The sequence below is a fragment of the Corythoichthys intestinalis genome, chromosome 10 (assembly GCF_030265065.1).
Source record: "Corythoichthys intestinalis isolate RoL2023-P3 chromosome 10, ASM3026506v1, whole genome shotgun sequence".
Lineage (NCBI taxonomy): Eukaryota > Metazoa > Chordata > Actinopteri > Syngnathiformes > Syngnathidae > Corythoichthys > Corythoichthys intestinalis.
Window position 1 is genome coordinate 43,976,013 of NC_080404.1, and position 24,977 is coordinate 44,000,989.

The 24,977-nt window shown below is 38.8% G+C and overlaps 1 protein-coding gene across 1 annotated transcript in view; it reads left to right on the forward strand.

Annotated features, from left to right (window-relative positions):
* thada (THADA armadillo repeat containing) overlaps positions 1-20,577 on the forward strand; it is a 167,672-nt gene extending 147,095 nt beyond the window's left edge. The window contains exons 37-38 of the mRNA XM_057847681.1: positions 10,203-10,378; positions 13,580-20,577. Coding sequence (XP_057703664.1) covers positions 10,203-10,378; positions 13,580-13,915 — 512 coding nt within the window. The 3' untranslated portion in view covers positions 13,916-20,577. The remainder of the gene's footprint in view (positions 1-10,202; positions 10,379-13,579) is intronic.
* The last annotated feature ends 4,400 nt before the right edge of the window (positions 20,578-24,977 follow it).

Consider the following 24,977-nt stretch of genomic DNA (forward strand, 5'->3'; position numbering starts at 1 on the left):
TATGAGACACATCAGACACTACCTGCTACCGCACTAGCATCATGCAGGCGTAGTTTTTAACAACGTCGGCGTAGTTTGTAGTGGCTGTCAGCTTCAGTAAGGTTTTTTTTTTTTTTTTTTTTTTTTTTTTTGTAATTGCTTCTTCCTCTATGCACGTGACGTCAGCGCGTTGTCCCGCATTAAAAGTAGTCCGGGCAAAACGTGATGCTTAGGCCTGGCAAAATTAAACGATTCCTCAAGGTGAATAAAATTACTCGGATCAGTTTTTTAACTCGAGTTACTCGAGTTGCTCGAGTATTCGTTTCAGCTCTAGTTTTGTTTGTAACATTTGAAAATATTGATTGCGGAAAACACAGACAAGACTGAAAAAGCAGTTTCTGCTCTTGCACTCCTCTTTAAAAAGAAACTGCTGTATTTTAAGCCAAAACAACTTGTGTTTGATGGAACAATATGTCTATATGCTGCTATAGAAGATTCATGGTGCATTAAGCCCCCGACCTATTTTTAATTTGTCCGTCTTACCCTGGAAACCCCCATTTACAGACGTCGCTCAACCACTTTTGTTTCAACCCAGCCATAAAACGAAGGTAATGTAAAGTAAAATGTCTGTCATTTCTAGCTTAGAATCATTAATTGATGTCTAATATTTCGTTTTTTAAAAAAATTATTCACTCGCATATTTTAAACTTAAACAAATTATGTCACAATGAAAAAATGGTGTCCGTAAAAAAGTCACAGCTATCTACCTCATAACTATCGCTTAATTGTATTTTTTTTTTGTTACCGTCGCATTTTCTCTGATATGTTGGATGATAAATTATCGATCCAAACAAAGAAAAATTGAAAAACAACGTTTAAAAGGGTAAATATATGAAAAAGAAAATCTCGACCACTCCTTGAGGTCTGCTATTTCTGCATCACGACCCTTGTTATATTACCATGTTTCACCAAGAAAATCTCCCAAAAATCCAGCTGTGGCCATTCACAGCTGTGTTTTGACACTCAGTGATACATGCTACATGGAGTTTTTGGATCAAAAAGAAGTAAGTGCGCGATAATATCTCGTTAAAATCGTGGAGTCTTTAATTCTGCTCTCGCGTGCTCTCACATTTAGGGTTTTGCTGTTAAAAAAAATAATAATTTTTTTTTAAAGGCCCTCTTGTTCAAAATTTTTCTTCCCCTAGAAAATTGAGCTTTAAGCTTTCCAATGATGTATCACACAAGTATATTGGACTCTTTTGAAATTTGGCCTAATTAGTAGTCTCAGAGCGGAACTTCAAGTCACCTGTTTTCTGCCCTATTCATATATTTGCATACCAAAGTTCTCAACTTTTACCATGTTTAAAATCCAGAGCACTTTTAAAGCAGTAGTTTGCAGTTGTATGTTGTAAATACAATACAGTATAACATCAAGACATCCACCAAAGAGACTTATTGCTGGCAGTGTGTGTACTTGTACAAGACGGAATTCCAAATAGTGAGCCTTGGGCGTTAAACTTTAACACTGTAGAAACAGCTGGTGTTGTTTCGTCTCTGTTACATCCCAGAAACTACCACAAAATACGGGAAATTCGTAGATCCTATTCAACACTCTATCCCACATAAATCCCATACACATAAGATACCAAGCAAGATGTTGACTTAGTGTGAAAGAGGCTAATATTATTTTACCAGAACAGCAGAAATTTAGCTTCTGATTTAGTCTGGCGTTGTATTTTATAGGGGGCGGGGTCTGATTTTTTTGTTTACACGGGGGTGCGCATAACATTTTTGGTATAAGACTGGAGGTTGTTGCTTGGTACTCAGTTATTGTAAGTTTGGTTCTTAGTATTTTCCTATTTACCGTACAAATGTCCCATCCGCACTCTCTTAACCTCCTTCTTCGTCTTTATGAAGTCAAACTAAAACGCAAAGCATGTGCTACTTTTATTAATTGTACAAGTGCATCAGTAGTGCAAGCGAACAAGTGCAGTCATGTGTATAGTGATATGTTTGCTGTATTCAGTGACTTCTCTGACCATTCTTTCTCAACCATATTTTAAAGAAAATATATCTGTGACCTTTATAGCATGAAATTGGGTATTACATCAGAGAGTGACTTGAAGGAATGGTGTACAGGTAGTCTCCGGACTATGACGTACCCGACTTAGGTGATTTCGACTTTACGACGCCAGTCTCGTCCGCCATTTTGTCTCCAGTCGGTTGTTTTTTTTTTTTTTTTTTTTTTTTTTTTTTTTTTTTTTTTTTAGGGTTAGAGTTTGGGTTAGGGTTTGAGCCAGTGTTGTCGCAGATTATTTGAAAAAGTAATTTAATTACTGATTACGCCTCAAAAAAGTAATCTAAGTAATAAAAGTTAATTTATTGATTACTTTATTATCAAAGTAACGAAGTTACTTTAAAAGTAATCGGTACTTTAAAGAATCGGTTACTTTTTTTTTTTACCAATTTTTCTCCCTTCCGCCTCAACATAAGAATGACGAAAGAAATACATAATCGCATGTAATTTACTTTCATTTTATTTAAAGGTGAAGATCAGAATTTTTCACATAAGGCTTAACTATTCAAGTTAGCGGAGGTTTAATTAGTTGATGGAGTTGATTTCAACCACCATTGACTCGTGCTAGCTAGGCCACTCCGGAGCCCTGAAACTAACAAATACCTGACAAACTGCATGCAATTTGTTGAAATTAACTCCACTGACTAATTAAACATCCCTAACTCGAAGATTAAGCCTAATGTCAAAAATTCTGAATTTCAGGTTAGGGTTTAGGGTTAACAGCATATCGGTGCCAATGTGAAACAATGCAAATTGACTGCACAATAATCAACAACACATAAATGAATTGCACAGAGCAATGAACACCAAGGTTGGGGCGGGCGCGGATGCGCGCGGACCTTCCGGAAGTAATGGCGTACACACATGAGGTCAATTTGGCCACAAAACGTGGCGGCAATAAGCACTATACACTCAGTCGGACTTACAACACATCCCAAAGATGCTAAACGAACGCTTCACCTCACGGCATAAATGCGCACCACGAAATGATGTAAATAATGCTCGCCGATGACTACCCGCCCTTGCAACAGCAAAGCTACGAAATAACTGCGCATGTAGCAGGACCACCCTATCGCTGGAACCTTCCAAAATGAAGGAAAAATACTCACGTTCATTCATGGAAACACACAGATCAAAATTCCCTTGCACATCTACACAGGTGGCTGCACTTGGCTCGAATGTGCACCCGAGCGTGCACACGACTTTCTCAGTCCCAAAACACTTAGCGCGTGTGACTCGAGACCAAAACAGGAAGTACACTGAGCAGTTACCATGGAAACGAACTCGTATCGCAGACCTTTCTTACATTTTCTATTCAAAATGCTTTTTGTACATGACTACAATATTCTTCATTCTACATGCATTGTGAGGCAATAACAAAATAGTAACGCACAGACACTAAGGAAACTAACTTTAATCAGATTACTGGTTTCGAAAATGAACGCGTTAGATTACTCGTTACTGAAAGAAAGTATTCAGATTTCAAGTGACACTGGTTTTGAGCTCTGTATTTTTCTCAGTCTAACAGCTGTCAAGTTCCCATGCAAATATTTGTTTCTCCAATAAGGGGAGCTGTTGTCTCACTAAGGTTAATTGAAAGTTCACATGATTCGCAACTTATTTATTTTTGTGTGCATTGATATTAGGACTGTATTGTTAATGATAATTTGTTTCTAACTTAAATTCAAATGGTGAAATTTATAAATTTAATTGCAGTGAGCGCACACCAAATCAGGTCGCTTTCTGTTTTCTACTACGGCAGTAGAGTGCAATGCGGTGTAGCATAAGCAGCTCGACCTCATTTAAGTTGCTGAAATCAAGCTTTAAATAAGCTTCATGAATCACATCGACTTACCTGTTTGTACACTAGCAGAGTTTTCAACGGTGTGTCTGTGACGTAAAAGCAAACTACAGTAAAAATCAGTGAAACAAGGAACTCTTGTGTCTCCACTTGTGAACTAGCTGGCATATTCGGTGTATCTTTTCCACCATCGACCAGCATTGTACAGTATCTTTTTTTACTTAATTTTATTAATATGACATACTGTGTAATACATGTGTTTTGATAGTTATTTTGAGGTTCAGGAGGTCTTTTTAGGAGTACGGAAAGGCTTAATTCCGATTTACGCGGAAATTCGGATAACGTCGCCAACGTAGGAACGGAACCCGTTCGTAACACGGCGACTAATTGTACATGCATCCTTTTTCAAAATGCAATTCTTCAAGAGTTGTCATGAGTCTCTTGTTATTGATTATGTATACTTTTGCGAGTGACTTATAAATCTGTTGCAGTGAGCTCAGACCATCATCGTAACCTGAAACCCTTACTGTCATGTTGATTTTCACTCCTCTTTAGCTAACGTTTCCTCTCGGTGTCAAGATTGTTGCATTTGGTCTGCTTAGTGTTCACCAACAACAAGCAAAGGAAGTCAGAGTTGTAAAGACTGTTTTTGTTTCACACCTCTCTGTATCTCACACTTAAGCTTCCTGGTCTCTCGGCTCCAAAGCGGCTTGTGTGAGATAGAACAAGTTTCCCGTGTGAAGGCCATTGTTGTGGTTGGTTTGTTGATGTTGTCTTTGTTGTACTGGTGAGATCTGTGACATGTCACTTCCAATCTTATTGGGCAGCAGTTCTCAAAGGAATCTCACCAAAGACGTGATTTTAATTACCCCAAAACATTGTTTCGGATTTAGTCCAGCTTTCTCTCTCTACACTTTTTCTTTCTCTACCCACACTTCAGGGCAAAGTATGGTAACGTCACTATGCGTAACATAATTACCATGCCTTTTTTTCGGTTTAATATTAGAATAGTTTAGGGCTGCAGCTATCGAATATTTTAGTAATCAAGTAATCGACTGAAAATTCTATCGATTAATCGAGTAATTGGATAAAACATTTTTTTTTTTTTTTTTAGGTAAAGAGCAATTTTAAATATACATGAGAAATCAAGACATTTCATCTAATATTGAACCATTTTCAATCAATCAATGTCTTTATTTTCGATGTACATTGTTGAAAACAGCCAACAATTCCATCTATGATGTGACTACAAGACTAATTCACTGCTTTCATTCACAAAATTCCTGGATCTTATTTAAAAAAAAAAAAAAAAAAAAACATATTTCTTACCTAAAAATGTCATCATGCTTGATAACGCACATCACTTAAAAGTTAAGTGTATTTCCCACATGTTTCAGTTGAATTTCCATGTGTGTCAAGCTATTTTTAAGTTCTAGTTAAGTTTTAAGTTTAGTCTAAACTGTAAGTCCTGATAGGATTTTAAGTTTTTACAGTGTAAATAAATGTATGATACCTGCTGTATTGGAGCACATTAGGGACCAGTGCTACTTGGTGTTTTATCCAGAAATGACTACTGAGCTAAAATTGACAGTTAGCTATATTAACTTTTTATTTTACACCCTCATCACTCTACAATGCTAAGTTTTCAAAGATTAAATAAAGCCAGTATGTAAGACACGTTAGCCACACATCGACAGTGGTCATAATTTATAGAAACCTAGCCCTCCGCAGGGCTAACGTTACGTGAACGAGTGACAGTAACGTTAATCTTATTTATTAGTGCTGAGAAGTCTACTGCTTTAAGCAGGCAGGTGTTTACTAACACCGCCGAGTCTTGTCATTTCGCATCTAGTTCTACATACATGTGTTATCTATGAGATGCATCAGACACTACCTGCTACCACCGTAGCATCATGCGGGCGTAGTTTTTAGCAACATCGGCGTAGTTTGTAGCGGCTGTCGGCTGCATTAAGGTTTTTTTTTTTTAAATTGCTTCTTCCTCTACGCACGTGACGTCAGCGCATTGTCCCGCATTAAAAGTAGTCCAGGCAAAATGTGATGCTTAGAGCTGGCAAAATTAAACGATTCCTCGAGGTGAATAAAATTACTCGGATCAGTTTTTAAACCCGAGTTACTCGAGTTGCATGAGTATTCGTTTCAGCTCTAGAATAGTTTCAAAGGTGTAAAAATCTATACTATACTAAGGATTCAGGGCTGAAACATTTTCTCATTAAACAAAATTAACATTTTACAATTTTTGCAAGGGTCTACATTACAATCAGCAGTTGCTGTCTTTCATGAGTTGCTAATACTGCTAGTGTTTGTGGAGTAACATAACTAGCCTCTAATGCACATAGACTTTTTAAACTGATTGTGTATGAAAAAGTATGAAAATTAGCAAGTACACATTTACTGTACTCGTTTACTGTTGCAATCAGTGTTGTTTTTGTCAATGCTGAAGAGAACGAAAATATTTCGTCAAGAACAATTTTTTCATGACGATGACGTCACAATGACTAGCTAAAAACGTGTCTTCTGAGACTAAAACATAACAACATGGATGCCAGTTGTTGTCTGACGAGACGAGAACGAGTCAAAAATTCGCCATAGTTTCCGTCCTAAGTTTCCAATGTGTGATATTTTCTTATCGTATGTGTAGTTAGCACGCATTTTAGCAGTATTTTGTTGTGTCACTCATGTGACGTTCTGCGCCTCCCCCCGCAAAACCACACAGGCTTAAGCGTGTGCCCTTTCCAGGCTCCTTATGTGAAACACGTGTCAGGTGCTGCTTGGTCAGTTTTACTTTCTTATCTTGGCTCTTGGCTATGCCATGTTGCTTTAGGCTTTAGGTCTGTGCTCAGTGATCATCAAACACTATACTAACTTGTAGCGTTAGCATAGCGTTCGCGTGAGCATTTAGAGAACTGACTCGGTGTCTTCTTAAAATCTTGGAAAACTTTTTACATTGAGTTTGTGGCGTCCAAGTAAGTTTAATTAATTGCAAATAATGTGCTGTCTTCTTGCTGAGTGTGTCTTATTATCATGAAGATGTTGATGTCCTTGTAGACTTAACAATTATGTGCTCGTCTGTCAATGTTCATTGGAAATTGTTGGAAACCTTTATTTATTCATGGACTAAAACTTCCTCAGGTCTAAAAAAATAACAACAACCTACACAAAACATCTAAATAAAAGCTTTCTTTCAAGGAAATCAAGGGCTGTGTATTGTAATTGCAAAATCAAGTTAAAAATAGTTTCAGTGCAGATAAATATACAGTACAATAACCAGCTCATATACTTTCACACTCCTTCACCCAGCGTGTGCACACACACGTGCACATGCATGCACTGACACACTGGTACAGTCACCTAACACTCATGCTGGCCGTGGAAAGACAATCTCCTTGAGAAACAAGAATTTAACGCCGAAAGCTTAAGGAAGGAAATCACATTACAAGATGTGGAAAAAGAAGTGCATGCAGCTCTTCTGACCCTTTGTTTGGAGGCGGTGCAGTAAATGGACCTTAACATCAAGGCTGAGAAGAGGTGGCTTCTTGGTAAATAAAAGAATTTGTCACTCAAGCTCTTAAAGTGCTAAATCTCCTCTAATACTGTACATTTAGACGCATTTAATGTTCACAGACTGCCTGCTTAGACTTCAGACACTGATTTTACGCCTCTGTTCTCTAGAGGAAAATCAATATGGGTTCCCATCACTATGTGGGTGTGCTTTACTGTATATGTGCTGATGGGGTGCTATAAACCTCTGCACCCCCACCCCTTCTTTTTTTCTCTCATAGTGGTAATGTTTGGACTTGTGACTCTGCAAACCTTTTGATGTCTATAGCGTTATCCGGGTTTAAGTTGCAGTGACAATGGTCAAAGCAAAAACACCATGCGCTAACATAATTCGGCCCAAATGATACGATGGTCATCTTAAGTGAATTTCGCACTCAGTGAGAATAAATTAAGACAAAATAGTTGTTTCAGTAGGTATAGTATTTTTGTCGTGAGGTTTGAAATAGTAGCTAAAAATGCATCGTCAAAGTATTGAGCAAAGGTTGTGAATACGTCTGTACTTCTGACGGTTTAGTTTTTAATTTTGAATGAATTGGTGTTTAAAAAAAAAAAAAAAAAAACTCTTCAAAGTTTTCGAGTTGTCATTGAGTAGTGTTGTGTTTAGAATTTTGACGGAAAATGAATGTATTCCATTATGGAATGAAGCTGTAATAAGCGAAACCATAGATTTCACTATCAGTTGACGAGACAGCTCCTACAGACATTCACGGCTTCCCGTAGGGAGCTGGGCCAGGCAGAGCATCATGTAGCTTTAACTGCGATAAACTCAAACACCCGCTGCCTTCTAACGCCGGATTTAGGTGGAAACAGGACGAAAGTTTTAATGCATACAAGCAGGCAATAGTGTCTCAACAGTGACTTGGTCGAGGATTCAAGGTAAACTATTATACAAAATAGCACCATGCATGCACTTTGAAACGTTTTGAAAACAATAAAATGGAAAAAATTAGCGTAACTTAAGCTTGAAATATTTAAGTAAAATGAATTATAACTGCCCAGTTTTTGGCTTTTAATCAAGAATCTAGACCAGGGGTGGGCAAACTGGTCCTTGAGGGCCGCAGTGGGTCCTGGTCTTTGTTCCAACTGATTCACCACAGATAGTTTAACAAGTGAGGCTGCAGTGGAAACAAGAAGCACCTGACTGCAATCAATTGATTGCACTTGTAAGACACCAGATTGGTGAAAGGCTGTCCTCATGATGGGTTGGAACAAAATCCCGCACCCACTGCGGCCCATTGCGGAATAGTTTGCCCACCCCTGATCTAGACCAGTGGTCTCCAAACTATTCCACATAGGACTGCAGTGGGTGCAGGATTTCACTCCAACAAAACAAGACCACACCTTTTCACCAGTCTTGTGTTTTATAAGTGTAATCAGTTGATTGCAGTCAGGTGCTGCTTGTTTTAGTAGAAATCACATTGGTTAAAAGGTCTGTGCTTGATCGGTATGAACAAAAACCAGGACCCACAGCGGCCCTCGAGGACCGGTTTGGAGACCCCTGATCTAGATCCTTTACGTTCATATCTATAGACATTCCGAGATTTACGCATTTATTTACAAGAATTTTCAACTTTAAAAGCTCTTTGTTTAGTGATGGTCGCCATGTCGGATTTTGTATCCATACAATGACCAGGTAATTTTCGGCCAGCTGCCCGTTTTTTGGCAAAAAAAAAAAAAAAAAGTAGTTTAGAAATTTCTGTGTTCATACAAAAAATGGCTTTTGCGTGTTTTATTTAACATTTCAATCTAAAAATGACGAGGGCTAGATGGCCAACAAGACGTGCTGAGGCAATAGTGACAGCGGAATTTATCTAAATAAGTTGTGATTGTACATACAAAAATGCAAAACTTGCTTTTGTTGAGTAAAATTAAGATGATTGTGCATGTTTTCCTCAAGTATTAAGTTTCTGATGTGAAAATTGAGTAATTTATTAGCTGTTGAAAACGTATGTCAAGATTGCACTAAATTAAAAAAAAAAAAATTAGTTAAATATAGCTATTAATCCTGAAATCATAGGTCATTATCCCTGCATTTGGTGATTTTTGTGCACCTAGCGTAAAATCTGAGAATGTTATAGGCATTTTAAGTTTTGTTACACTTATATATAAAAAATAATTGGGATTTTATTAGGGAACGACTTTGAATTTTTAGATGCCGCTGCTCATGGAGACTCATATATGCCTAAGGGAGGTGCCTGTTTTGGTTTTAGGTCGCTAGCGACTTTGGTTTTGAAAATACTTGAATTTTATGTTTTTGAAATTAGACCCCCTACGGAGCTGCCCCGCGCTCTGTTTCCAGTCAGCTGATAGTGAAGTCTATAGCGAAACGTTTGGAATACTAGCCAGGTGACCTGCATACTATATGTGATTATCTAATTCGAGGTAAGGCATAATGTACTCAGATTTAACGTAAAAGTTAATATTTGTTCTCTTTATTGTCTAATACTACTAGTTATATACAGCAGCTAAGTAAGCTAACAAAGCTAATATTAACTTAGACATATTGTATGTATTATCTCAACCTAGCTTTTGGTTTTGTCCCTTCTGCTTACTTTTCATACTTTGTTGTGTCTCTGAGCCTGTTTACGTTAGAATGTCCTTAGTCCTCTCACCGTTCCTCTCATTCGTAGAAACTCCCCTCAACGTGTAGGTAAAGGTCAAATGTAGACTCAAGCACAATTGTTGGTAATCCACACCAAGAAAAATATGGATGAACCTGGAACCTTGTCTGACTCTGGTTAAGCTTTTCAAATTTTGCTTCAACAGATGTGGCAGGTGTGACAGTGTGTCCTCCTGTAGCCCTGGATGTCGGTGTGAGGCTCTTGTGTCACCTTTTCGAACGGTGGAAGCAGGTACCAGCGGGTGTTATTGCCGTGACAGAGTGGCTGCTGGGAGATGAAGAAGGGATTGAGGAAACAGGCGCAGATGATGCATCCATTCTGGTAAAGTATTGCACTGTGTCAAGCTACCATGTGCCTTATTGGTCTGACTTGTCAAGTACAAATTTCATAAATAGGCGTAATGCTTATAATTTAGAAAATTGATTAATGTAAATTAATTGCATTCTAATCATGTAACTATTTGTTAAGAGCCTAACTTCCGTCTACTGAATACAAGTAGTCCCTGGGTTACGATGTACCCGACTCGCGTAACTTTCGATGTGAGTTCTGTATTTTTCTCAGTGTAACAGCTGTCAAATTTCCCTACAAATTTTTGTTTTGCTAATAAGAGGAGCTGTTGTCTCACTTAGGTTAATTGAAAATTTACATGATGTGTGACTTATTTATTTTTCCTGTCGTCATTGTACAATTATTAGGACTATGTAGTTAATAATAATTTGCTTACAAGTTAAACTAAAATGGTAAAATGTATAAGTTCAATTACAGTAGGCACACACCCAATCCAGTCGCTTTCTGTTTTTCACTAAGTAGAGTCCATTGCAGTAAGTAACGGTATAGCATAAGCAGCTCGACCTCCTCTAAGTTGCTGAAATCAAGCTCTTAATAAGCTTCATAAGTCACATCGACATACCTGTTTGGTCACTTGCAGGCCAAAGTGTTCTACATTGTGTCTGTGGTTTAAAAGTAAAACTACAGTAAAACAGTACAATACTCAAGCCCCTTTCACATATACCTGAACACCGTTAAAATCCGGGTATTTAAATTGGTAGCCCTTGTGTGTGAAAGCAATTTCCCAGGTTGACTGACACGGAGTTTACATTTAACGGGTCGCCTCTAAAGCCTGAGTTATGCTCCCGCGTTGCGGTGACGTCGCAGCGACTACGGTATCATTCGACATTCGATGGTTCTCTGGCCAGGTGACGCGTTGCTCTGTAATTCACCGCCAAGCCACTTGGGGCATGCTTTTTTACTTCCTCTTGTCTAGTTTAACGGAGAAAAAATAAACAATGCAAGATGGAATGCTTGAATGTGGATCTTCAGCTCATCAACATTGAATAAATGTTGATCATACAAATGTTGCGGCGCAGGCGACGCAATAGACGGTTTCGAGGCGGTCTGTCCAACTTTGCATAGAGTTCTTCTAGCTTCGGGTGAAAACCAGCTAGCTGTGGCGGCTAGCTTCAAACTGGCGTCGAGCACTGCGTCCAGCGTTTTGTCCGAGATCTGCAAAGCCCTCTAGCTCGATTTGTTTGCCGTGTCCTACAACCAGCCAGTGGGAAACCGTAGCAGATTTCTGGCGTCTGTGGAACTTCCCAAACTGCGTTGGAAGCCTTGATGTTAACATTATCATAAAAAGCACCGAGGCACTCTCAATCAGTGATGATGTATCGTTTTTGAACTGTCTGTTATTGAAAATTAAAGATCAAAACTCTTTTGACACCAAACCTGTGCTTTATTCTTCATATACTTGAAGTGTGCCACGTAAATAAGTCACAGACTCACAGCAAACATATGTACACAATAAATGATGAAGTGCACCAACCAAAAATATGACATACTGATAAAAAGCTGGCAGTTTTTGGCCGACTAGGTCACCGCTTCGTGTGGCCACTCGATTCCGAACACACACGTCTCGGTGGTTCTTCCATTTTTTTATTCATTAGCTGACCTTGCCATTTGGCAAACTTTATGATGTCTTGACGAGACTTGCTCTTCGATGATACTCCCGTCAGCTTGGTCCATTTTTGCGTCTAGAAAAATGTTTTACAATAGCGGTGATTTCGCGCTGAACCGGAAACAATAGTCTGAGCGAACCAATCACAGTCCATTTCCCCCACGTCATGTGCGTTGACGTGACGCTAGGGTTTGAAAAATCAATCGTATCGCGTCAGGCTACGGCGCAGGGTCGTAAATCGGGTCTTCCTTGATGCCGCAGGTCTGACGTGGAAGTATAACTCGGCCTTTTGTATGATGTCCGGGACTTTCCCAGGACGAGGCGTGTGTAAAAGCATGCATTTGATTCCCGGGTTACAGCACAATGGCTGAAGATGTAAATATTACGGCGGCTCGATCATCATTTCCTCTTTCTTCACAGTAAGACGAAAAGCGGTAAAGAAACAACACAATCATCAACATGGAAAACTGGAAATGGCTAAATTAAACTGAAAACATAACTAAATTAAATTGCTGCTGGATCGTAGAGCAGAGGAAGAGAGTACATCGTCCATCTTTGGAAATGTGTGGTTTATTTTGTTGCTGGTGTTAGGGTCAGCAACTGTGGAAACAAAGGTTGTACCTCAAAGCAGAAAACAACCAAGGGATCTGTACAAGGGTTTATTAAATACAAACAAAAATACACGGGATCGCTAAAAGTGGGAATAAGACAATGGGCTGTGACAGTAGGTCGACGGGGATCAATAATACTAACCTAAGCGGTAGGCAGAGAGCCAATAAGACGACAAAACAAATACACTCAAATACCAGCACAACGTAGGGGATTTCAAAACAAGGGCGGCAGACAAACACGCAAGTAAATGCACAAAATTCGAGAGTACAAGGTGTCGAATGGCACCCAGCAAATTAATATATCTGCACCCTTCTCTTGGATCGCCTGGGCTTGAATACAGTCTTGATGAGCTTGAATTGGCTGCAGGGATGATGTCGGGAACACTCTTATATCCGGCACTCGAACAAAACACGATCTGACCAACAGAATATGACAGGCATTGCCGACCAAAAATGACTTAATGTTCGCGTTGTAAAATCGCGCCAGCAGCCTTTTTTTGTTTGTTTTTATTAATATGATGTATGATACATGTTTTTGGATAGTTTTGAAATTTAGGTGGTATTTAGGGGTACTTAAAAGGTTAATTCTGACTTACGCGGAAATTCGGGTTACGTTGCCAGCATAGGAACGGAACTTGTTCGTAACCCGGGGACTACCTGTAGTTGTAATAGAAAAGAACTTACTGCTGACTACTGGTCGAATGATCTTTTAAAAACAGGAAATGATCGAATAAGTCAGCACTTTCCACACAAAAAAATCTGACCTTCTCTTGCCTCCTTTGATTTTAATGGCTATCTCGTTTGCTCCTTTCCTGCCTTTTGACCGCTTCTACACATTTGTCCTGGTGGCCAAGGGTCCAAATGTGTGTGCAAATGTTTGTCCGTATGTGCTACATGAGTTCAAAATACTGCAAGTGCTACATATTGTAATATTAATGAACCAATTTGGTTGTTTAGGATGAAGAGGACGCATTGTTTGAAAAAAGCGACCTTAACCTGTGGGCTGAGCCAGTCCAGTGGGTGAAGATGCTTCACAGACACCTCATTTCTCTTATTATTATCTACAAACAGACCAAAGAATTAGAATGTATTGAAATGGAGCAAGCTCGCCAAATCAATAGAATGGCTTCTCATGCCCGAGCCAAACTGTTGAGATCCAAACAAGCCTTGGACACCCTTCCAGTTCTACCCCAATTCTCTTGCCCGACGGCGTATGCCCGACTAGTACTGCAGGAGCAGAGGGCCACGTTGGCTCTGGATGTGCTGGACAATATGAGAGGAGCACTTGAGTAAAACTGGAACGTTGGAAAAAGACTATGAGACAAATTTTCTTGAGTGATCATGAATGTTACGCCTCAAGCAGGGATTTTATATAATCAGAATTTTACTCTCTGCTAATTTAATTTTGGATTTTTACCATTGTCTTTGATGTTTTAGATTGAACATTCTGAGAAATTGATTTTGTGTTTAATGTTGTCAATAGTTTCGGAGAAACCACAGCTGGATAATGTGGCAGAAAACTGTGTTAAGACTGATATTGATTTTATTTTGTACATTTGTTTGTTTTTTATTATGCTTTTTAACTCATTGACCGCCATTGACAAAAATAGACGCTCAATCTTCTGTTGTTACAATACTAAAAATGTTTTAAACCCGATATTGATACGAAAATAAAATGCTCGATACCTGATATAATTTTCAGTACTACAGGAATAAAAAAACAACAACTACGCACCAAATTTGAACTGAGTTTTACTCCGTTGGTGGTCATTATTTTTGTAAACAACATAAAAAAAGTTCCTCAAATTGCTGTAAAATTAACAAGAAGTAACGTGAAAATGCTCTAAAATCGACTGAAAGTCAATTTAGAAAACTAAAAATGATCCAAAATGTACATGAAGTGACCTGTAAGCAAGAAGGAAATGACCCAAAATCAACTCATTGCCTGCCAATCCAATTCATTTAAATCGGAAGGTCATTTCCCCTCACCAGTCAAATTGAATGGGACGTCTAACACCACAAATGGAAACCAATGAGTTAACAAGGAAAACACAAATATATCCTACGTCACTATTATGAGTAGTACAACATCAAATTTACCCCATGACAACAGATTTCTGGTGACCTGTGCTAGTGCAAAAAAAATAAGAAATTGAATATTGATACTTCAAATATATCCAAAATGATGAGAAGAGCATGAGGAAGAGAACCTGATTGGATGTCTAACACGGTCAATGGCAGCCAGTGAGATCAGGTGCTGTCCAAAAATTTGAATACCAGGAAAAATCATTTTGTTTCCTCAAAATATAACGTTGGTAAAATATCTTTCATTACCAGGCAAAATAATTTTGTTTCCTCAAAATATAATATAGGTAAAATACATCTAGAACATTTTTCATGAAAACTGCAGTCTCTTTAAGAATTAAAATCACTGCAAAGCAGCATATCTTTAAGGCATCAGTCTTGTCATACATCTTACATAGTTGAAGTATCTTTGAGTCAAAGTATTTGATATAAAGGGAATAAAAGAAGTTAAAGTCTTTCACTTCCTTGGTTTCTTTTTTACCGGAGCGACGTTGTAGCCCACTTTCACCCCTGATTGGACGTCTAACACCATAAATGGAAACCAATGAGTTAACAAGGAAAATGCGAAAATATGCTCCATCACTAACATGACTAGTACAAAATCAAATTTACCCCATGGCAACAGATGGATTCTGGTGACTTGTGCTAGTGCAAAAAAACAAAAAAAATCAAGTATTTATTAGGGCTTAACAATATTGGAAAAAACTAACATTGCGACTCATTGGGGGTTTGCGATGTATTGCATATAATACGATATAATATATATACGATATAACAGCATAACCTGCATGTACACTTTTTGCTGGGGACGGGACATTAATAAGACCAAACAGATTGGGTGAACGGGGGTCGAAGCTACGTTTCTCACGAATATGAACCTAATTAATTGATAGGCTAACTGATCATTGCAAAATAAATCTTCTCAGTGCTTCTCAATTATTTTCTGTTACGCCCCTCATAGGAAGACACTATTCGCTCATGCGCTGGTCCTCATGGGAAATGCAGTCTTCAACTACTGCTTTTGTCCACCAGCGTCACAAAAATTGACCAAAACTGAAAAGTTACCAAGTGTTACTTTAAGATCACATAAACAAAATGAAAATTGGGTTGAAGGGGGTATACCTCGGTTCACTACATTTCTCATCGTTTAATTAACGTTACCAGCAGAAAACACATACAAAAGTGGAGGACACTGCTCTCTAAGCAGCTTCCTACTCGAGTTTTACAAGTTAGCAAATCTAATCTTATGCAAACTCTGATGCAGGTTGTAGCAAAATTTCAATAGCAAAATTAGTGGTGTGTTCCCCACCACCATCAGATTGACGTCTTTTTACATTACTTACAGTGGCTGCTGCTGGCTGGAAAAAAAACCTTCTAATATCCCTCCTCTTTGAAGGGGGTGGAGGAGGAGGCATGTTGGCGACATGTTGTATTTTCGTCGGGTCTGCACGTGTGTGTGTGTGTGTGGGGGGAGGTTTAAGCCATCAGCCAATCAAACGTGATTTTGAGGGGGAAAAATGGACTAGCACATTGAGCAAGTGAAAAAAGGGTAAATATATTTAAGTCTGAACATAATGAAAATAATTTTCTTAATAATGGTAGGGTCAATTGTATTCTTACAACATATGGGAAGGCAACCTAAATTACCTATATAACTGAACGTATTATAAAATGCAAATAAGGTTGCTTAAAAGTTGATGGGGACAATTTGAGCATCCCGAAAAGTTGGTAGTGTTATGTCCCTACCGTCCCTATTAAGGGTGTAACGGTAACTGTATTTGTATTGAACCGTTTCGGTACGTTGTGCTCGGTTCGGAACGGAGGCGTACCGAACCACTTTCTGACGTAATGTAACCCTTTTCGAGGCTGTGAGTCGATCGGGTTACAGTTTCTTTGTGTAGATTATATTTGCTCTGTCTTCTCTACTATAACGAGGACCAACACGGTAGGACAGTATAACCCAGAAACGTCAACGGTGTGACAACGTGGCTGCCGTAAGAACGCAGTGAAACGCGGGCGTTAAAGTCAATCAGCCAATGCACACCAGTAGCAGTGCGGCCGCGTGTTAGACGCGTCCCAGAAGCGGCTCGTTTATTTGACGCAAGACGCGACCCTTCTGCGTCAATACTACTACCGGTAGCTAGGATCGGGCAGACCAGAAGTCACTCGTGTAAAAACACGGTGGATCCAGTCGATTTTCAAACTAATATGCAATCGTAACCCACTTTTTGAGTCCATCAGATCTCTTGAGTGGTAGATCGGGGCACAGTTAACTTGTCTTTGTTGATTCACTGCTGTCTTCCCTGCTATAATAATGACCAACACGGCCCCGTGTTCAATACAAAACCCTCCTACCACAACAAAACAAGTAGGAACTAATATTCACATAGGAACTAAAGTTATACAACATAAAATATACAATATAAATGAATACTACATCACATTTGTAAAGTATAAACACATAATAAAATAAATAATAGCCCATTTAAATAAAATGAAATTAGCTAAAACACCTGTAATTAAATGATAAGAATAATACACAGATCCTGCTTACACAATTAAATTTATTAATTTCTGTGTGCCACTTTAACTTGAAAAAATCCACCAATAAAGCTTTTGAAAACAGTTCATAAGAAATAAAAATGATTCATTGAGGCATTTCATTTGTAAAATACTTGTTAAAATCTTTGTCATTGGGATTGCTTTTCTCTTTAGCACAGGACTTTTTTCTTCTTTCTTTCAGAAAGAAAGCTGACCAATACGCGGGGTCTGAAATGCAAATTGTTGTTGGATTATCTTTAAATACCCGCTACTTTTTGAGCAGAATTCTAGCTTTGTATAGGCTAATGTTCCTATTGTTGAAAGCACAAAGGTGTGTAATAAACAACTAGCACATTTATATTTTGCATGTTGTTTTCTTAATGTACCGAAAATGAACCGAACCATGACCTCAAAACCGAGGTACGTACCGAACTGAGATTTTTGTGTACCGTTACACCCTTAGTCCCGATGCAAACCTACAGTGCTGCTCGAAAGTTTGTGAACCCCACAGCGATGGTCAGATTTTTTGTAAAAAAAACTAAAATAACCTTATTAAATGTTAAGTTATACCCAAATCCACAATACTGACATTCCAAATAATGGACTGAAACAAAAGAAATAGTTATATTGTCATTCTTTATTTAACAAAAGTGGTTGATTTAAGAAAAACTCAGATATCATGTGTGCAAAAGTATGTGAACCCCTTCAGTTAATAGGATATTGCGCCTCCTTTTGCAGAGATTACCTCAACCAAACGGTTTCTGTAGTGACTAATCAGCCTCTCACATCTACTTTGGGGGATTTTTGCCCATTCTTCCTTGCAGAACGCAGTCAGTTGAGAGAGGTTTGATGGGCGTCTGGCATGAACTGCTCGCTTCAGGTCCCGCCACAGCATTTCAATGGGATTTAGGTCAGGACTTTGACTGGGCCAGTCCAGAACACGAATCTTCTTCTTTTTCAGCCATTCCTTGGTTGTATTGCTGGAATGCTTTGGATCATTATCATGTTGCATGATCCACCTTCTGCCAAGCTTTAACTTCAAAACAGATGGCGTCAGGTTATGTTCTAGGATTTGACAATATTCCTCAGAATTCATGATTCCCTGGACTATGTGGAGTTGTCCAGGTCCTGAGGATGAAAAGCAAGCCCAGATCTTGACATTCCCACCTCCATGCTTCACTGTTGGGAGAAGGTTCTTTTGGTGGTATGCAGTGTTGACTTTTCGCCAGACATGGCGGTTTTGGTTGTGACCAAACAGTTCGATTTTGCACCTACATCAGTTGATGAAAACTCTTTTTAATTTAGTCTCGACAACACAACTGTTAAAAAAACAAAAAAAAAACTACAGAATTGATTGATTAGGAAATCAGGTTGAAATAATAGAAAATTCCAAAATGTTGAGGGGGTTCACAAACTTTTGAGCAGCACTGTATGCCCTTGTCCAAAAGGATGAGAAGAGCGTGAGCAAGAGAACATGATTGGACGTCTAACACGGTCAATGGCAGCCAATGAGATAAGGTGCAATATCAGGCAAAATATTTTTGTTTCCTCAAAATATTGTCCAGGAAAAATATGGAATATTTTTCATGAAAACTGCAGTCTCTTTAAGAATTAAGGTCACTTCAAAGCAATATATCTTTAAGGCAGGGGTGTCCAAACTTTTTGCAAAGGGGGCCAGATATGGTGTGGTAAAAATCTGGGGGGCCGACCTTGGCTGACGTCCTTTACGTAGAACAATATATTTAAGCAAAATTTAGCAAGCCACTCAGTGTGTCACATTTGCTTTATTATTTTTTTAATAAATAATTTCAACAATCTCACAACTAGCCTTTGCGGCGTTCTCTTTCGACTCTCGGGCTCTTGCGAAATACTACTGCTGTGAAATTAAACTAGCTTTAAGTTGCTTCAATTACTCGCTGCGTATCTTCCCTGTAATCTTGTCGTACATGTCAGCGTGTCTTATTTGGTAATATCGCCTCACATTGAAATCTTTAAAAACAGCGACTGTCTCTCTGTAAATGAGGCAAGACACAGTTGTTGCGTATTTTAGTGAAGAAATAGTCCCAATTTTCACCTATCCTTGAAGCGTCGGCCGTCACAGTCAACTTTTTTTTGTTGATTGTCGCCATTGTAGAAAATTGGAAGTAGAGGGTCACACGGAGTAATGTTGCTTAGCCCTTAAATAGCTGCAACATGAAGCATTTATCAGACAATCCCAAAATTTTGAATAATAAGGTCCTATTGAAACCTTTTTTGCAAATTTGTGAAAAGTCAAAATGAATATGTGTAATAAGTAGTGTCGCACCGATACCATTTTTTGGGCCCGATACCGATACCTGGCTGTGCAGTATCGGCCGATATCAATACCATTCCGATGCCACTCGGTTTGCAAAAAAAAAAAAAAACATATTATAGATTTATATATGTACATATAACGGATGCAACGATACAGTTAAGTCACGGTTCAGTACGATTTTCGATACAATTCAATACATTTAATGTTTTGAAACAGAAAATACAGCTGTTTTTATTTTAATTTTTTTATGTTTTTTTTTTATTTGCTAACAAGCAAAAATAACAGTGCCATCATAAACAAGCATTTTAGTGCATAATATTTATGTGCTTACTTCTTACTGATTTGAAGAAATTTTGTATAAAAGTGCTGAGAACAATATGTAGTTTGTAAAGTGGGGCACACTGTTGATTGCTGCAGCTCTCATAGCAGCTATATTTACCATATGAGCAAAACATACTATTTGGGGTCCGAGTACATCTGTGTCACGTACTGAATTAACAATATTTGCAGCATTATCTATAGTCACTGGTATGGATTGATTTGGGTTGCTTAGCTTCCATTCAGTCATGGCGGTTTCTAATTCATCAATGTAGTATATGGACTACGCGTCGCTTTGGGCTTACGCAGCTAATGGCATGGGATCTAATGTAGCACATCTAGGTTGCTATTTGATGATATCTAGTGTGTGCGCGCGAGAGTTGGCATGGGATCTAACATTGGACATCTAGGTTGCTATTTGATGATATCTAGTGTGCGCGCTTGAGTGTTTTCTGGCCACAGAAGTCACTTTTACTCATTACTACTGCACAACACCAGCATATGACAATCGACTTTCATAAACAGGACGAGTTTGAAGTACGGCGCTCTTAATTTGCCACTCATTGTTCATCATGAAACCATGAGTTTGCTTAGTCTCCCACGGTCTTAACCTTTCTGATCCCATCGTCGCTACAACAGCAGGCGCTAGCTCACGCATGCTAATCGTTTGTACAGTTGTGGTCAAAAGTTTACATACACTTGTGAAAACATAATGTCATGGCTCTCTTGAGTTTCCAGTTATTTCTACAACTCTGATTTTTCTCTGATAGAGTGATTGGAACAGATACATCTTTGTCACAAAAAATTCATGAAGTTTGGTTCTTTTATGACTTTATTAAGGGTGAACAGAAAAAAGTGATCAAATCTGCTGGGTCAAAAATATACATACAGCAGCGCTAATATTTGGTAACATGTCCCTTGGCCATTTTCACTTCAATTAGGCGCTTTTGGTAGCCATCCACAAGCTTCTGGCAAGCTTCTGGTTGAATCTTTGAACACTCCTCTTGACAGAATTGGTGCAGTTCAGTTAAATTTGATGGCTTTCTGACATGGACTTGTTTCTTCAGCATTGTCCACAAGTACTCAATGGGGTTTAAGCCAGGACTTTGGAAAGGCCATTCGAAAACCTTAATTCTAGCCTGATTTAGCCATTCCATTACTATTTTTGATGTGTGTTTGGGGTCATTGTCCCGTTGGAACACCCAACTGCGCCCAAGACCCAATCTTCGGGCTGATGACGTTAGGTTATCTTGAAGAATTTGAAGGTAATCCTCCTTCTTCATTATCCCATTTACTCTCTGTAAAGCACCAGTTCCATTGGTAGCAAAACAGCCCCACAGCATAATACTACCACCACCGTGCTTGATGGTAGGCATGGTGTACTTGGGGTTAAAGGCCTCACCTTTTCTCCTCCAAACATATTGCTGGGCATTGTGGCCAAACAGCTCGATTTTTGTTTCGTCTGACCACAGAACTTTCCTCCAGAAGGTCTTATCTTTGTCCATGTGATCAGCAGCAAACTTCAGTCGAGCCTTAAGGTGCCGCTTTTGGAGCAAGGGCTTCCTTCTTGCACGGCAGCCTCTCAGTCCATGGAGATGCAAAACACGCTTGACTGTGGACACTGACACCTGTGTTCTAGCAGCTTCTAATTCTTGGCAGATCTGCTTTTTGGTGATTCTCGGTTGAATCTTCACCCTCCTGACCAATTTTCTCTCAGCAACAGGTGATAGCTTGCGTTTTCTTCCTGATCGTGGCTGTGACAAAACAGTGCCATGCACTTTATACTTACAAACAATTGCTTGCACTGTTGCTCTTAGGACCTGCACCTGCTTTGAAATGGCTCCAGGTGACTTTCCTGACTTTTTCAAGTCAATGATTCGCTTTTTCAGATCCATGTATGTATATTTTTGACCCAACAGATTTGATCACTTTTTCTGTTAACCCATAATAAAGTCATAAAAGAACCAAACTTCATGAATGGTTTTTGTGACAAAGAAGTATCTGTTCCAATCACTCTATCGGAGAAAAATCTGAGTTGTAGAAATAACTGGAAACTCAAGAGAGCCATGACATTATGTTCTTCACAAGTGTATGTAAACTTATGACCACAACTGTAAATGCCATGTTAGATGAGGAGTGTAACATCGCGGACATGCGTTGTAGTGAACATCCTTAATATTGAAGACGAAGGTGTATATTTCGTTTGGTATTTTCGAGACAAAGACATACAGATGTCATGCATTGGGATTTGGTAGGTTAGCTCATGTGGGGAGGACAGTACATTTGCGTTTAAGTGATGCCACTAGATGGTATAGGCACCCTAAATGTTGGTACTCGTCGATACCGATACCATCAATTCGGGCCGGATCGGCGCCCCCTCCCGATACTGGTATCGGTATCGGTGCAACTTTAGTAATAAGCGCTCTAATAGCTATAACCCATGCTAAATCATGTTTTTATTTTCTCATGGAACCTCCAGATGCATGTGTCGAGTTGCATCCATCATTATTTTTTTCAAAAAGATATGTCAAAATTCTAAATTAGTCTGAAAATCATAAAATTTTAGGTGTATCAAATGTGATACATTTTGCAATAAAGGGTTAAAGTTCTGCTGCCTTTTAGCGGGTAAATGAGGAGCAGCATTTCATGTGTACCCTACTTCATTTGCTGGTTGCAGTACTGCTGACCAATTTATAAAGTCTGTGTGCGGGCAAGATGTTACTGATTTTATGACAGAGGCTGGGGGCCGGATGAAATTTGACCATGGGCCGCATTTGGCCCCCGGGCCGGACTTTGGGCATGTCTGCTTTAAGGCATCAATCCTGTGACACAACGTACATAGTTCAAGTACACTTTGAGTCTTTGAAATAAAGAAATTAAAAGTCAAAGTCTTTCATTTCCTTTATTTCGTTTCATGATCCATCCATTTGGACTTTGTTTTGTCATTCCCATTAGTTATATAATTTAGACGATTGCCCAATAGATTACTCTGAGTGTTTGTGCATGCATCCAACCTTAGTCCATGTTTCCCTTTGGAATAAAACTGATGTAATGTTTTGGCACTGCCAACAACCCCCAATAAAAACACAGCTGTCTGATTAAGAATGGTTCCTGCGAACAAGAATAGAGTTTTCTCAAGAAATCGCTACGTCTACCCTTCTCATTAAACTGTTTATCTCAACTACAGAGAGCGAATGGTTGTGGAGCCTATTTTTAGGGCGCTAGTAGTAGATTCCAAACTCTTATGTCATTTTCCCCTCCAAGCCTGTTTCGGTTTCCTTCACCTCTCACCCTTCATCAACTCTTGAGAGAATATTAAATCATGTCAAGGACTGAAAAATAAACCAGATACATTTTTAGATTCTCTTTTGCAATTATGATTCTAAATTAAAAGGCTGTAATGGTTACTGGTGTGGCACAAACCGGTAATTTTTGGTAGCGCACTGCATTTTACACACGGTCGCATCACTGTGTTTTGCGAAACAGAGTGACGTTTAACGTGTACACTCAGTAGTAAAGCTTTTATATGGCGAATCGTCAAAATGGAGTGAACGTATAGGGCCGTCAATGGCACTGAAAGATGAGCATTCTTCCCTGTTCGAGTGAATTGGACTTGTTTCGCCATCAGTGGCAAGCAATGAGTTAATTAGTATGAAAAATCAACTTGTAAAGTGTTACTTGGGGTTAAAATAAGTGTGTTTTTCTGTTTTTAATTTCATTAACTTAGTTACAGACCAATAATAATATTCAAAACTATATAAATATGGCTAATATGTAAGTTAAATTGTTAAAAAAATAAGTAAATAAAAAATTCTTTTAACTATACTACTACAAATTTTAAACTTTTTAATAGATGCCCACTTTAGTGACTTTTCCTGAACTGTCAATGTGGCAGGATATTTTTTATCTTACAGCAGGGGGCGTGCTTGCTTGTTTTATTTCAGTTCCTAACGCGATCTCCAGGGGGCAGCGTTACTCTGTTAATTCATATAGAAACCACATTCCTTCACTCTACCAGACTGAAAAACAAGTAGGAGGGGAAAGTAGTGAAGAAAAAGATTTCTGAAAAGAAGTTCTTGGCATATTGGAGTTTTGTTTGATCACTGAGCTATAAGAATCACAGGCACCTCGTACTTGTCTTACTTTTTACAGCACATTTTAAGGAAAATACAATCGTAGGTTCAGTAGTTGGGCAGTTTTGACTGTCCTTTTGCTCAATAGGCTGTTGTTACCCTGCTTGGAACATTATGCAACTGGTAAATTCTAAAAATTGTCCTGCACTCTGCCTGGACTCCTCTCCGCTCATACTTGTGGTCTCACCCTATCCACAGGGAGAGCGAGCAAGGGTGAGGCAGTTTCCTTCCATTACAAATACATGTGCATGCTTCCAAGTGAGACAAATTGGGAGGGGTACATTTGTGCTTGTTCAAAGCCCACAGGTTTGCAGGAAGTCACAATGTGTGAGGACCCATTTCCTATTACACATTTGGAGCCCCTCGAACAGGAGTGTCAAACTCATTTTTGTCGTGGGCCACAATGTAGTCAGGGTTTCGTACGGAGGGCCATGTCAGCTAACCTATGAAAAATAACTTATTGGGCAGCTATTGACGGTGTGTCGAACCATCGATAGTTAGTAAAAAAGGGCTGACGCGATTGACTAATCGATTAGAAAATGAATTGTCATCTATTTGAATATAAACTGCGTAGAGACATTATTGACTTCAAAATTGTCAAAATCACCCCTTAACCCCTTCAGACCTAAGCATGCTGCTGAAGGACATGATGCGCTCGCGTCTCTAAACCAATAATTGCATTGAATTTAGTTGCTATTGACACTTCTGGGAGATGATTAGATGAAACTTTACCCATCAAAATCAAATCATGAGGTTTGGGACGTCCTCTTTGCTGTTTTTGGCTCTGTGAAAATGGTTGACCAAACGCAACTTCAAAAAATGAAAATATAAAGTGCTCATTTCTTATTTAAAAGACATTAATATTAAAAATAACCAATAGAAGCATGAAAATTTCCAACCCAAAAATTGCACTTTGTTCTGGTGTTTAAGAAGAGTAAAAATCAGTGCAAATGCGGGTCTGAAGGGGTTAAAAAGTGGGAGA